General features: G+C 38.7%; 1 protein-coding gene across 1 annotated transcript in view; it reads left to right on the forward strand.

Moving 5' to 3' along the window:
- Positions 1-15,974, forward strand: part of RELN (reelin) — a 532,400-nt gene that overhangs the window by 410,396 nt on the left and 106,030 nt on the right. The window contains exons 26-28 of the mRNA XM_042915885.1: positions 3,607-3,778; positions 4,260-4,460; positions 10,309-10,541. Coding sequence (XP_042771819.1) covers positions 3,607-3,778; positions 4,260-4,460; positions 10,309-10,541 — 606 coding nt within the window. The remainder of the gene's footprint in view (positions 1-3,606; positions 3,779-4,259; positions 4,461-10,308; positions 10,542-15,974) is intronic.

Consider the following 15,974-nt stretch of genomic DNA (forward strand, 5'->3'; position numbering starts at 1 on the left):
CCTGTCTTGATTTTCATGCAAGGAGGAAATATATAATACCTTAGACAATAACTCTTAAGGAGTTTGGGAAAATGACTCGTGTTTAATACTAATCCCTATACCAGCCAATCAATGTGTTTTTCTATATTTAAATTTAGTTATTTTACAATTATGTAGCATTTTGAAATTCTGTATTTATACTTTATATTTTATATGTGTCATTAAAATCTATTCAAGGATATCATTTTTAGAGTATTCCTCTTATAATCTCATGTTTGTACTTTAACAAAGAGACAGAATTTTTCTTTATATGTTGACCACCAACCCATTTGAAGTTTTAACATCCTATTTGGCATTTTACAACTGAACTTTGTTTTATTGAAGAAAAATATTATTGAAGACTCTGTAGGTTCAGTTCTTACAAATTAAATTATTTTAAACATACTGTATAACAGAGAGCTATTTTGTAGCTTGAAGATTTAGAAGTTTGTTCTTTTAAAACACTGAGTCACTTAAAGGTGACATAACTTTCCATAATATAACATAAGTACCCATGCAGATAGACCAACCAAAAGTACTTCTTCTGAGAGACACTGAGAGAATCTAAAACCAGAGAAGAGCCAGGGTGCCTGGGTGGCTCAGTCGGTTAAGTGTCCAACTTCAGCTCAGGGTTCCTGGGTTTAAGCCCCGTATCAGGCTCTATGCTGACAGCTCAGAGCCTGGAGCCTGCTTCAGATTCTGTCTCCCTCTCTCTCTGCCCCTCCACTGTTCATGCTCTGTCTCTGTCTCTCTGTCTCTCTTTCTCTCTCTCAAAAATAAATAAAACATTAAAAACATTTTTTAATAAAAATAAAAAAATTAAACCAGAGAAAAGCCAACTTGGGTAAAATGAGAGACATAACATCCAGGGAGAATGTCAGGAATGGTGTGTGGGAAATGGGACCTGGTGAGATTTCCTCCGGTACAAGGAAGAGGGAATTCATAATGGTGCCAAACTAGCTGAAACAACAATTTAAAATAATGGAAATTACTTTTTCCAAATAATATCATTGGCAATCTGGAAATTATTCAGCATTCAGTAAAGTGACTGAAGTACTGTATAGACAAACAGAAGTTCAGTAGCTTTTTCAGATTTCATAAATATTCAGTTTTGATTTATGGGAATTTTTCTTTAGGACCAGACTGTTTCACCACATTATCAAAGAGTTCTATGACACTAAAAATGGTTGGAAAATTTTGAGTTGGAAGATATCAGAAAAAGACCCCGTTCATGGTGGCAAATACATAAATATAAGGACTAATTTTAACAAACAATACTAAGCATCTGTGTAAAGAAGACTACAAAATTTCCTTCAGAGATATAATAGAAGACAAATAAGTGGAAAATAATATAACATCTCTAGATAGGAAAACCAAAGATTGTGATATGCGTATACTTCTTAATTTATGTTTCATGCAATTCCAATCAAAATCTTAGTGGAGAGGCCCCTGGGTGGCTCAGTCGGTTAAGCGTCCGACTTCGGCTCGGGTCATGATCTCGCGGTTTGTGAGTTCAAGCCCCGCGTCGGGCTCTGTGCTGATGGCTCAGAGCCAGGAGCCTGTTTCAGATTCTGTCTCCCTCTCTCTCTCACCCTACCCCGTTCATGCTCTATCTCTCTCTGTCTCAAAAATAAATAAAGGTTAAAAAAAAAATTTTTTTTTAAATCTTAGTGGAATTTGGGGGTGGGGAAGGACTTTGTATCTAGACATATAAACTGGCAAAAATAGCTTAAACTGTTGGGGAAAAAAGAGGAATGCCCCACATGATATTAAAACACGCTGTATAACCTAAGGTATTTGAATGGTGCATGGATAGACAGAAACAGTGAACCAAACCCTACCCCATCAAAAACTGTTAAAGACTGGTTAAAGATTTAAACATTTAAGTTACTTTCTGATCTTAGAAAGAGATGTAAACTTCCTAAACACAAATTCAGTGGAAGAATTAACAGAGGAAAGGGCTACTTATGTAGAAATATACTACGTGTGAATGTGTAACTACATACACATGTAACACATGCCTGTCAAAGAAAACAAAGAAGAGAAGAAAGACTGAGAAAATATTTGCAACCAATATGAGAAACAGAGGATTGATGTTACTGTAAAGATTATCGAAAACACCAGTAAGATCCCAATTTTAAAAAATGGGTAAAAGAAATGAGTAGATGTTACAAAAGAGAAAACACAGAGGTTTAATGAAATATGAATAATAGCCAATGTCTGTTGCAATAAAAAAGATATCATTTTTCATCAGTCCGGTGGTCATTTTTTAATGATAACACCAGTGCTATTTCCACATGGGAGCAGCAAGACAGGTCATTCTGCAAACCGTATGACTCTTCCAGGAAGAAATTTGGAAAAATCAGGAGCCTTAAACATGACTAGTTTATTCAACCTGGTAATTTCATGTCTAGGAATTATTTGTAAATCTTTCTAAACCTTTCTAAATTATTTCTAAAGAAATAAACCGAGTCATAGCTGTATACATAAAGGTTTTCAACACAGAATTATTTATAACAGAGAGAAGTAAAATAAACAATAGTATGTCTGTGTCATGAAAATATATAGACAGTAAAATGATCTTAAAAAATAACTATACTGACACGAAGATGTGCATATGACATAATATGAAATTTCAGACTGTAGGATGCTGAATTATACATATATTTCACCTATAGGAAAGATTACATGCTTTAATGATACATCAAGATGTTAGCACAAGTCAACCCCATGCAGAAGATTATGGGTGATTTTCTGTTTCATTTGTTTTTATTAAAAAAAAAAATGTTTCTTCTTAATGTTTATTCATTTTTGAGAGAGAGAGAGAGAGAGAATGAGAGCAAGCCGGGGAGGGGGCAGAGAGAGAGAGAGGGAGACACAGAATCCAAAGCAGGCTCCAGGCTCCAAACTGCCAGCACAGAGCCCGACGTGGGGCTCAAATCCATGAACCGTGAGATCGTGACCTGAGCCAAAGTCCAACGCTTAATCAACTGAGCCACCCAGGCGCCCCATCATTTTTAATGCATAGTAAAATGAAATGGTTTGGAAAAAATTTTAATTCTATTTTAATGTAATAATATACAGAGGAACAGTTTTTTTCGAAGTATTTCTTAAAAATGTTATGCCGTTGTCATGGTAATCAAAAGGTTCAGTAAATCAGACTTAGTAGAAATATCTGCCTCAAAAAGTTACAATTCCAAATGGAATAAACATGGCCAGGACGAAACGGACTTACAACTTTAAACCTCTTGATCTGATCTGTCTAAACTTAAAAAAAATGTATCAAGAGATCAGGGGCGCCTGCGTGGCTCAGTCGGTTAAGCATCGGACTTCAGCTCAGGTCATGATCTCACGGTTTGTGTATTCGAGCCCGCATCGGGCTCTATGCTAACAGCTCAGAGCCTGGAGCCTGCTTTGGATTCTGTGTCTCCCTCTGTGTCTGCCCCTCCCCTGTTCTGTCTCTCCCTGTCTCTCAAAAGATCAAACAAAATTAAACTTTCTCTTGTTGCTACTCTTGTTATTTAAACAGCTGCTAAGAAGAAAAACAGCCTTTCCTTTCCCAGCCGTAAATGATTTCCTTTTATGCAGATTCGTCTACCTGGAACTTCCAGCTGCCGCTAAGACCTCTTGCACAAGGTTCCGCTGGTGGCAGCCTGTGTTCTCAGGGGAAGGCTACGATCAGTGGGCAGTCGATGACATCATCATTCTGTCAGAGAAACAAAAGCAGGTCATCCCCATTGTGAACCCGACTTTACCCCAGGTATCTTTCCTATGCCTGAACTCCAAGAAGACAGGATTATAAAAATAGATGGGATTACGGAATTCCTCACTTCCCCCAAAGATTGATTGCTTGACCCTGGAATATAAGCTTTATAAGTAACATAAGTTTTCTGTGTTTGTAGTTACTTTTTTACACTTAATCGTTTTGTTTTCTCTCTATGCTACTAGTTCACAGATTATTTAGATATTTTAAAAAAATGGCTAGGAAGTCTGGCCAAGACATCAAGCACAATTATTAATGTGTTTATAAAATTAGATATACAGTGGCAAAATATTTTCAGTGGTTAAATCATCAGGAAAAAGGGCTTATGGCATTAAAAAAATAATAATTTAGAGATTCTGCTGTATTTTCCTAGCAATACAAATCGTACATGGCCCTGCATGTCATAAACTGAAAATTCCTTTCTTGTTTTCAAAGCTATCAAATTGCCTTTCTGTGTTGTCTGTGTTGTTTCTAATAGAACTTTTATGAGAAGCCAGCTTTTGATTACCCTATGAATCAAATGAGTGTGTGGTTGATGTTGGCTAATGAAGGAATGGTTAAAAATGAAACTTTCTGCTCTGCCACACCATCAGCCATGGTATTTGGAAAATCAGATGGGGATCGCTTTGCAGTAACTCGAGATTTGACTCTGAAACCTGGATATGTTCTACAGTTTAAGGTATTTATGCACAGACTTCTTCCCAGGGCAGGTAAAAGAGCAAACCGTCTCCCAGACTTGTAAGTGACATCGAAAGAACACAAATTTTTCAAGCTCTCTTGAAGAAGGGACTCACTTGAACAAAGGTTCAGCATTCTTAGAATGGCAAAGCTCTTTATTTAGCTTTACCCACAATGAAAAAAACTGGTCAGGTTGAAAACTGACCTTTAGATTTTCTATCTGATTATGACTTAATGAATCCCATGCTTCTGAAGGGTAAGAGAGTTCTCTTTTTCAATTTGCTAATGCTTTGGGGACTTATGAGTTATTTTGTGTTTTTACTATAGGATTTTCAAACAACTTCCCTTCCTTTGATTCAGTAAATTTATGCCTTAATGATCACTGCTTTCTTAAAACCTTGCTGTTTTTCAGCACTGTGATAACATGTCTACACATATAGGAGTGCCTGGGTGGCTCGGTCAGTTAGGCGTCCAACTCTTGGTTTCGGCTCAGGTCCTGATCTCCCAGTTTGTGAGATTGAGCCCTGTGTCAGGCTCTGCACTGACAGCGTGGAGCCTGCTTGGGATTCTCTCTGTATACTGTCTCTGCTTCTCCCCGACTAGTGCTCGCTCTCTCTTGCTCTCTGTCTCTCAAAATAAATAAATAAACATTAAAAAAAAAAAAAACACCAAGAACATGTCAACATGTATAGCAAGTATTTACTCTGACAAGCTCTTTTTTCAGAAGCCTAATCAAAATTTCATTTTGTTTATAATAAAATCCCACTGGTGAATTCTGGGGTCGAAAGTAATGCAGTTTTAATGAGCTAGCACAACTACATGGTCCTTACGTAACGGCAGGATGCAGATGGTAAATAATTTACAAATGGAATTATTCAAGAGATCAGATGTTTATAGGCAGCTCTTCAAATATGATTTCCACAGGTCTGTAAACAAGAAATTTAGTCATAAATAAAATGATTAGTGAAATGTTATTCTTCTCTGTTTAGAGTTTGATGCTAAACTACAGTGGAAAAACCATTAACAGCAGTATACGACTCTATATTAATGTGTTGGTACTGCCTAAAAATGGTAACAAAATAGTGGCAATAGCAAAATAATACCTTGCTGGAATACTATGCTCTTTCTCACTTGACACCTTCTCAATTTCATTAATCACAAAATCACAATACTGTAGGTGTTAAAATCTGCAAGATGGCATTCTGGTGTTTAAAAAATCTAAATCAGGGGGCGCCTGGGTGACTCAGTCAGTTAAGCATCCAACTATGGCTCAGGTCATGATCTTGTGGTTGGTAGGTTCAAGCCCTGCATCAGGCTCTGTGCTGACAGCTCAGAGCCTCGAGCCTGCTTCGGGTTCTGTGTCTCCCTCTCTCTCGGCTCCTCCCCCACTCATGCTCTGTCTCTGTATCTCTCTCTCTCTCTCTCTCTCAAAAATAAACATTTTAAAACATTACAAATAAAATAAAATTAAAAATCTAAATCAAGAAAACATTATGAAATGTTTCAAGTACTTAAACAACCAGCAAGAATGCACAATGCCTAAGATAATCTCAATTCTCAAATGACACCAGCAGAAGACTTTTGATTGTTGCTATTAATTGATAATAGATATGTAATATGGGTCATTTGGGGATTGATGATTAATGTATATTTGGAATCTGTGACAAGAACTTGGTGTCATTTGTACAAAGTGCTGGTACATTTTTGTAATGCATGCCATTTGTCAAACACTAGTTGTTAAGAATATAGACATGAAAAATATGGCCCTGGCCCTCAAGGAACTCAGAAATTAGGAAGTGAGCCAGAAGAGAGAACAGTAATTCTCACAAGAGTGTTGTAGTAGAAATAGGCTCTGGGTGGTATGAGAGTACCTGGCATATTGCCTGGCGTGTGGCAGATGCTCCAAAAACATCTGTCAGTTGGAAGGATGGATGGATGGATGGATGGACAGATGGATGGAAGGATGGATGGAAGGATGGATGGATGGATAGATGGATGGATAGATGGATAAGTTGAAATGAAAGGTCTCTGGAAATACAGACTTAGCCAGATGAACAATGGAAGGGGAAGAATTCCAGTTAGAGGGAACAGAATGTGCAAATATACAAAAATAAATGAAAGTGCAAATTAGAAATGAAAATTTGGAAACTCTTAGGAGTTTGGAGTGTGTGCCACAAAGTTGAGAAAGTTGATCCTCGTTACCTTTATATGGTACGTTAAGCCACTTGGACATTAACCCAAGAGCAGTGAGTCATGGAAGGGTTTTAATACATTAAGTGCAAGAATCAGACCCGTTTTAGAAAGATCCTTCCAGCAGCAGTATAGGTGTCGACTTAACAAGAGGAGAAACTGTAATCAACAAGTGCATTTATTCATTTATGCAACAAATATTTGTAAAGCCTCTACTATATACCAGACTCTGTTTTATGCTATGAGCATAAATAGGAATAGAGAGTGTGGACTCCAGTGGTGTGGGGTAGTTATCATTTTATAAGGTGTTGTCAGGTTCCCTCACTAATAAAATGACTTTTAAGCTGAGACCTACAAAAGTTAAAAGGGTGAGTTATGCAGCTTTCTGGGAAAGACCATTCCAGTCACAAGGTACAAAAAGTACAAAGGCCTGGCATCAGGAGTGTGCTTGCAAGAGTTCAGAAAATCACAAGGATGCCATTGTGACTAGAGCAAAGAGAGCGAGAACAGGGAGACACATAGAAAAAAGGAGGTCAGACTTGGACTTTTGCTCTGAATAAAATGGCTAGCAGAAGAGACATACTCTGACTCAGGCTTTTAAAGAATCTGGTGACTGTGCTGGGAGTACAGTGGCAGAGGCAAAGGTGGAGACAGAAAGACCAGCTGGGCAGCTATTGCAATGATCCAGGTAAAAGATGAGGACTGTGCAAGAGTGGAGGAGGCGAGGAGAAGTACTCGGATTGTTGACTATATTCTGAGTAAAGAAAGGATGCTAGAGTAGTCATCAAAGTATGAAATGAGGCCAGATTAAAGCACTGCGTGAGATTATAAAAATAAGTAGATGATCTGCGAGATGTGAAAGGGGAAGAGTTAACAGGTTTTGGTGACCTGTTGGATGATAGAATGGATTTTAGAATGACTCCCACATTCCTGGCTCCAGTCATTGAAACTGGAGATACAGGAAGATTTGTTTTAGGGTATGGATGATGAGGGCAGACCTGGGCCTACGGAACTGGGGATGCCTGTGGACTGCTGACATGGAAATACATGGGAAGCAGTTATGGACCTTTCCAGACAGCTGGAGAGAGGCCCAGTCTGGGAGTTGTAGGTATTTAGAAGGAATTTGAAATTATGATGTGAACGACTTAATAAGGAGCATGTATAGAGTACAAAGATAAGAAAGCCAAGAATTGAATGCTAGAAAACATTAACAGTTAAGAAGCAGACTAAATGGTCAATTTAAAAAGGCATAGACTTGTCAGGCCACTGAAAGTGCCGTCAACTTTCCTACTTTAGAAACAATGATGGCCATAATGAAAAGCTAACTGTGTGTGCCCTTTGTAATTACCATCAACTCTTACCAACCAAAAGCTAATGCTTACTAATGCGCAACGAAAGGAATTTGTGCTAAAAGAGTTTAATCATGCATCTGAGATTGTCAAGTCTTTGCTTATATTATTGACATTGAATTATATAAACTTGGATAAATGTATCGCAATAAAATTCCTACTAGCCCAATTATAAAGTCTTCTGAGAGATGCTTTCTAGGGAGTATGGGAGTGAGTATGGGAATAAGGAAAATATAGAATCTTCTTTTGAAAGACTGGATCCAACTACCAATAGTCACAAGTATGAACTGGTTGACCTCTTGATGTCTGGACCAGTATTATGCCTGTGACCCTACCTTTTCTTCATCCTTTATTCTTCAGTCATGATCATGTTCCTTTGAGTGCTTACTTCAGTTTTTTTATACAATTTGACTATTCTTATCTCTAGGCTTATACATTAAAGCTCTATGGTGGCTCCCACCAACAATCTAAATAAGATATGAATAGATCATTCATGTAAGATGGTATGTAATTAAATAGGGGCGCCTGGGTGGCTCAATTGGTAAGCGTCTAACTCTTGATTTTGGCTTAGGTCATGATCTCATGGTTTATGAGTTTGAGCCCCGCCCAGGATTCTCTCTCCATCTCTCTCTGCCCCTCCTCACTCTCACTTTCTCTCCCTCTCTCTCTCAAAATAAATAAATAAACTTACAAAAAAAAAAAGATGGCAGGGGCACCCGGGTGGCTCAGTCATTTAAGCGTCTGACTTCAGCTCACATCATGATCTCTCGGTTCGTGGGTTCAAGCCCTGCATTGGGCTCTGTGCTGACAGCTCAGAGCCTGGAGCCTGCTTTGGATTCTGTGTCTCCCTCTCTCTCCACCCCTCCCCTGCTCATGCTCTATCTCTCTCTGTCTCTCAAAAGTAAATAAATGTTTAAAAATTTTTTTAATAAAAAAATTAAAAATTAAAACAAATGAAAAAAAGATGGCATATAACCAAATAAATATCAAGAAAAGAGATTGATATTTATAATTACCAAAAAATATAAGCTAAAACAGTAATAAAATTATTTGTACATATACTAATTCAGAAAGAAACTGTTTTAAACCTAAATAACATTCAGAGCTGTGGTAAAACTGATTCATTTGAACCCAGCTGATTAAAAATGAACACATACAAATAAAAAAATTTAAAGTGTTTCTGCATTTTGATTCAGTAATGCTATTTCTAGGAATTTATCTGGTGATAACAGATCAACTAAAGAACAAACATATATTCTTTGCAATGCTGCATATAATAATAAAACAATATGTTAAATAGAAAGTAAAAGGAAAGTTTTCTTTCTTTCTTTCTTTCTTTCTTTCTTTCTTTCTTTCTTTCTTTCTTTCTTTCTTTAATGTTTATTTTTGAGAGAGAGACAGAGCATGAGTAGGGGAGGAGCAGAGAGAGAGGAAGACACAGAAGCTGAAGTAGGTTCCAGGCTCCAAGCTATCAGCACAGAGCCCCACACAGGGCTCGACCCCACGAACCACGAGATCATGACCTGAGCTGAAGTTGGTTGCTTACCTGAGGCGCCCCACAAAAGGAAAGTTTAGGAAGTGTGATGACTTCAACAATAACCAAAATGTATGCCTCTTCATAAAGATTAGAAGAGAAAACAGGAAAAAAAAAAAATACCCATGCTAGGGCATTGGGATTTAAGTTGCTTTATTTATTTTTCTTTTTTTTAAAATACTATTAATCCTGTGATGACATTCCTCTATATGAGTGCACAGGACAATAATGGTTTTATTTCTACATTATTTTTGCTTATTTGATGCAGTGGCAAAAACTTATCTCTTTTCATCTAAGTTAGCAATGATTTCTTACTGAGCTTTGGCAAGAAAATGGAGTAAAGATGTTTGTTCCACTGAAAGCAGAAGGATGGCACTCACTTCAGGTAACCTTCATGTCCCGAGGAGGATAGCTCTTTATCTTCTGCTTCCCTCTGTTTATATAGGCCTGGGATCAGAGAAGAAAACCATTTCTTGGCTTCTATGATTTTGTCTATGGCTCCAACCTCAGAGATACTATCCTTCTGTTTTCCTGCCTATAATCCCAAGAAATCCACAAAATGGCAACTGGTCCAGCTTTTCTTAAAAAACGCCCATTGCTCACCTAAAGATTTCTGGAACCTACAGAAGGGTCTTGTTTGGAATTGACCTGAATGTTTTATCATTGTCAATAAAAGACAGACTCAGTAGAAAGGGCCCTGGCTGCTGTAGCACCTAATGTATTAAATGATAACTTGAAATGAAGACCTTTTATAATTCTGTCTTTCCTTTGGACAGCTAAACATAGGATGTGCCAATCAATTCAGCAGTGCTGCTCCAGTTCTTCTTCAGTATTCTCATGATGCTGGAATGTCCTGGTTTCTGGTGAAAGAAGGCTGTTACCCAGCATCTGCAGGCAAAGGATGTGAAGGAAACTCCCGAGAACTAAGTGAGCCCACCGTGTATCACACAGGGGACTTTGAGGAATGGACGAGAATCACCCTTGTTATTCCCAGGTCTCTTGCATCCAGGTACAGTGACCATTCTTATTATGTGCCCTAGGCGTTATTTCTTGGAAGCATATATTTATCTCAATATCATCATTTCAATAACCTACAAGAATTCATATAGTCTAGCCATATCTGTTCACAAAATAAGGAAAAGAGCCCTGGGGCAAAGTTCCCAAAGCCCAGGTGTGTGTTGAGGTGCACATGCACCCATGCATGCTTGTGAAACAGATTTACTCATTCATTCATTCATTCATTCATTCATTTATCCAACAAATATTTATTGAGCACCATTCTGGGCACTGGGACAGCAGTGAACAAAAGATGTTTAAAGTCCAAGGGAGTCATAAGGCATTATTATATCAGACTTTGACTTTATATAGATTTTTGATAATTTAATACCTACCTGTGTGGGCAATTTGAGATATCTTGTAATATAAAAGATCCCTTTAGGGGCTCCTGGGTGGCTCAGTCAGTTAAGCATCCTACTTCAGCTCAGGTCATGATCTCATGGTCCGTGAGTTCGAGCCCTGTGTCAGGCTCTGTGCTGACAGCTCAGAGCCTGGAGCCTGCTTCGGATTCTGTGTGTCTCTCTCTCTTCCCTTCCCCTGATCACACACTGTCTCTCTGTCTCTCTCAAAAATAAATACATATTAAAAAAGATTTTTAAATATTCCTTTAAATAACTATAAAAATAATAGAAAGATTAAATATCAATTGACAGAGAAATGAGATAAATGGATTAAAAGAACTTGAAGGAATTAGTTTCATTAATAGGGCAATAAATTTAACTCTTAGTTTTCTGGCAGCTAGGACAAAGGGGAAAAATATATAGTCATTTAGTTCTCATGTTTGGATAAAAAGAAAAAATTCATTCTGATTTTTAAGAAAAGGATAACAGGGCGCCTAGGTGGCTCAGTCGGTTAAGCGGCCGACTTCGGCTCAGGTCATGATCTCGCGGTCCGTGAGTTCGAGCCCCGCGTCAGGCTCTGTGCTGACAGCTCAGAGCCTGGAGCCTGTTTCAGATTCTGTGTCTCCCTCTCTCTGACCCTTCCCCGTTCATGCTCTGTCTCTCTCTGTCTCAAAAATAAATAAACATTAAAAAAAATTAAAAAAAAAAAAAGGATAACATTTTTTCCATGCTTAGTATTCTAAAATAGATTTATAGCATGTATATGTATCCTTATGCCAGGTAAAGTAGATATCAGTATTTTTAACTCTATCATTTTATGAAAGATAAACATTCTTCAAGCAGACACTTCTTAATTGAATCCCAGGATGTAGCATTAAATCGTGACTAAGTCAAGGCATTTCTGCGGAGCTGAGATGATATACATCTATCTACTCGTATAGCTTTCTGGTTGTGACTTCATATACACTTGGAATATTCATTAGTGCCATTCAGCAATATTTCCAGCTTGCTTGCTTCCTTCCTAGAATATGGTAGGATTATATTTTCCCCGCATCTTTAAAAGTTTGATGCGATCTAATAAAATGTGAATGGAAATCAAATGTGTGGTTTTTAAGAGCCCGTGTGGATTTTGTCATGTTCTATGCTTTATGAAAGCATGTTTTGAGATGTAGTTTACATCAGTCTGGGTCCCTTAATGTCTACAACAAGCAGACTTCCTTGCCAGCCTACACTGGGCATACAGCAGAAGCAAGAAATAACTTTTGTTGAGTTAAGCCACTGAGATTGGGGATTGTTGGTCACCACAACATAGCTTACCTGCTCCAGACTGATAACAGTGGTAAAAGCATAGCAGTCAATAGGAGTGGTCTATTCATAAAGTTCTTGGAGACCATTCTGTCTGTGACAACTTTCACCTAATTGATCACCAAACTTATTGTTCCTCATCTAGCTAGAGAAGCTGGTTATGTTCTTCTGCCTCCGTCAGTACATAGGTATGCATCTTAAAAAATTACACCACAGACTTTGGTAGACAATCTTCCTAGGTAGGGAAACAATTTTAGTCAAGGATGTACAAGTTTCTGGGTTAATCTCTTAAACTTTGAAGCATAATCTTTAAACCAACTTTCCCAAGAAAGTTTGTCAGTCAGTGTATCTAAGTCAACTAATAATTTTTTTGTCTTTATATGCCAGTGTTTTTTATAGTATATTAAAGAGAGAAGATTTGATGTATAGGTAACAAAGTTGATGAGTTGGCCTTCTTCAGCAAAATTTAAGAATTTGACTTACATTCTGTTTTAGTTAGGCTACAGGCCTAGCTACTGTAACAGAAGAACAAATACAAATGCTTTTTACAAGGCTTAAACAAGGTAGAAGTCCATTCTTTCTCATATAGCAGTCCAAAGGTGATCAGTTCAAAGCTGACAGGGTGGTTCTGCCATTCTGAGCACAAGACTCTCATCTCCAGATCCAAGGCAGCTGTTCCAGATCTTGTCCTCTCTTAACCAGTAGAAGGAAAAAGGAGTCAAGGATGCATGGATACATTACTTTTTTATTTTTTTTTAATTTTTTTTAATGTTTGTTTATTTTTGAGACAGAGAGAGACAGAGCATGAGCAGAGGAGAAGTAGAGAGAGGGGGACACAGAATCCGAAGCAGCCTCCAGGCTCTGAGCTGTCAGCATGGGGCTCGAACTCACAAGCTGTGAGATCATGACCTGAGCCGAAGTCAGGAGCTTAACCTACTGAGCCACCCAGGCGCCCCATACATTACTTTCTTAAAAAAACCATCCTACTCCTTGTTTATATTCTTGAGTATAGCCTAAGATAATATATGTACAGTTATCTGTCACAATGCAACCTGTCTCTCCAAAACTTAGTAGCTTAAAGCAACAATGATTTACTTCCTCATGGTTTTGTAGGATTATCTGGGTAGTTCTGCTGCTCTCTCTGGGCTCCATCATGTAGCTGCATTTGACTGGTGAGTTGGTTAGTGTTTGGGCTCAGCAAGACCTTTCTCTCTATGTCGTCTTCATCCCAGTGTTTTTTACAGTTAGGTGGTTCCAGAGTTCCAAGAGAACGAAAGTAAAAACTGTAGGACTATCTTATTTGCCACATCCAATTGATCAGCGCAAGTTACGAGGCCAGTCTAGATTCAGAACGTGGGAAAACAGACTCCTCTTTCTGATAGCAAGTGCAGAAAAGTCACTTTATAGAGGAACATGTACACAAGGAAGTGTGATTCATTGGGGGTGTTATTGTAACAATCTACCATAGTGTGTTACTAGTCCCAGTGACTCACATCTCTTCCAACAGCCAAATGTATTCACTCTCCTCCCAAGACCCCCCAAATATCATTCCATCACAGTATCAGTCACTAGTTGCTGATCTTGTGATCTCTATCAGGTCAGGGTATGGCCATGGATCCCCGTAAATGGCTCCTCTTGATCTAGAGACCTGTGAACTAAAAAAACAGTTATCAGCATCCAACATACAATGGCGAGACACTGACAGGATAACTACAATAGACACTTCCACTCAAAAAAATAATAATAATCATAAGGAAGGAATGGGAATCACATAGCAGCCACTGGCCAATAGGAATTCTGAAATCCAGCAAGGTACTTGTTATTAGGACTCCCTCCTCCATAAGCAAGGTCTAGAACAAGAAAGTGGCCTTGATTAAGTTCTGTTCCTTAGGAGTCATTCCTTAATCTATTGTTCTTCTCAGCTGTTGGTTCTACTCTGTAGGCTTCAACCTCTGAGGTATCTTTCCTTTGACATGAAAATTTATCTGTGTTTGTATCTTAATAGCCATCTCATCCTGCTTTCTGCCCATCAGAAGTTGGGCATGTAACAGTGTAGCCCTGTAGTCCTCACTACCAGCTGCCTGCCTCCCCCCCTCCCCAGCTATCCTTTTCTGAAACATTGGCTCAACCACAGCTCTTCCAAATATATAGTGTAGCATGCTGTGAAGCTGGGGAACATCGAGTGGTGTATATTTGCTGCAGTGACTAGCAAGCATATCCAGGTGTTGTAAGACATCACTATGAAAGCAGTGGTAAAGCCACATATGAGAAATAAAAGAAGGTTTTCCTCAATATCACAAAGTGAGCCAATATTTTGAAGCTCCCAACATACCAATATTTTTTTGGACCTCAGCTGTTGGAAGAAGAAATATTCTTCATTAGAGTCCAGCTTCCTGGCTAATTTGAATACCATCCAGCTTGCTGGTTGATGGCATGTTGGTGACAAAGAGCTCTCTACTGAAGAATAGTAAATATATTTCCACTTTAAGAGCTGTTGTTTCTTCTGCAATATGTTAAACTCTGCTATCTCCAAATGCAGTGTTGGAAAGCTGAGAATTTGAAGTGTGAAAATTGTTAAAATTGGGAGTTATTTTGCCACGAGGCAACATGCTTATAATAGTTACTAGAACATTGCTCTTTCACAAATAATCGTAACCTGATTTTCTCAAAGGAGCATTTTGTCCTCATATTCATTCTCTTGGTTCTTGCCTACAAAGGAGACATGTTGGTGACAGTAGCTACATGCCGGTATATCCCTGACCCACGGCAGTGTCCCCAACCATACAGTCTGTCATGTCATGCAGCCTTCTGTAGGTTCCCTATGCAGAATGCAAAATGTTAATATTTCGGGGGCGGGAAGAGGTGCCAGAAACACAATTGCCTACTATTCTGCAGAATGTCTCCTCCACTGCCACCATCACCTGTGAACCTCTGCACATGACCAGCAGATGCACAGGAAGCTTCTTGGTTTGAAAGGCTGATGTACATCTGAAATGTGGTGGCGGAAGAGGGTGGTATAGAAATTGATTCTCCTGTTCACCCAGGCATCCTCTGAACAAAAGTAATTGGGAAAGGAGACAGAGATAGAGTCTTCTACTGTTTCCTTATCTGGGAAAGCAAAACCTCTGGAAGGTTTTGTTCAAGATTTGAATGGTCAAGCCACACTATGGTTTATTTCTAGTAAAGTGACATAAAACTGAACTGTGTCAGGGGCGCCTGGGTGGTTCAGTTGGTTGAGCATCCGACTTCGGCTCAGGTCATGATCTCACAGTTTGTGGGTTCGAACCCCGCATCAGGCTCTGTGCTGACAGCTTGCTGAGAGCCTGCAGCCTGCTTCAGATTCTGTGTCTCCTTCTCTCTCTCTCTGCCCCTCCACCACTCATGCTCTGTCTCTCTCTGTCTCTCAAAAATAAATAAATGTTAAAAAAAATTTTTTAAAAACTGAACTCTGTCATTTCCTCAATCATCATGTCCTCCAATCCTTCCCAGACCTTCCTGACTATCAGATCAAAGATGCTCTTCTGGCTCTATGTCCTTCTCAATAGTAGTAGTAATCAGCATTGCACATTTACATTACTTTATTTAGGGTTCCATTGAGGTATTTCCTCATTTGACTATGGGCTGCATGATGGCAGGAACCTTGTTGGGTTTTTGTTTCCCATTGTATACATAACCCTAGCACTATGTCTGGCATATTGGAGGCACTTGGTAAATGCCGGTTGAATGAATGGATATTGAAT

The sequence above is a fragment of the Panthera leo genome, chromosome A2 (assembly GCF_018350215.1).
Source record: "Panthera leo isolate Ple1 chromosome A2, P.leo_Ple1_pat1.1, whole genome shotgun sequence".
Taxonomy (NCBI): Eukaryota; Metazoa; Chordata; class Mammalia; order Carnivora; family Felidae; genus Panthera; species Panthera leo.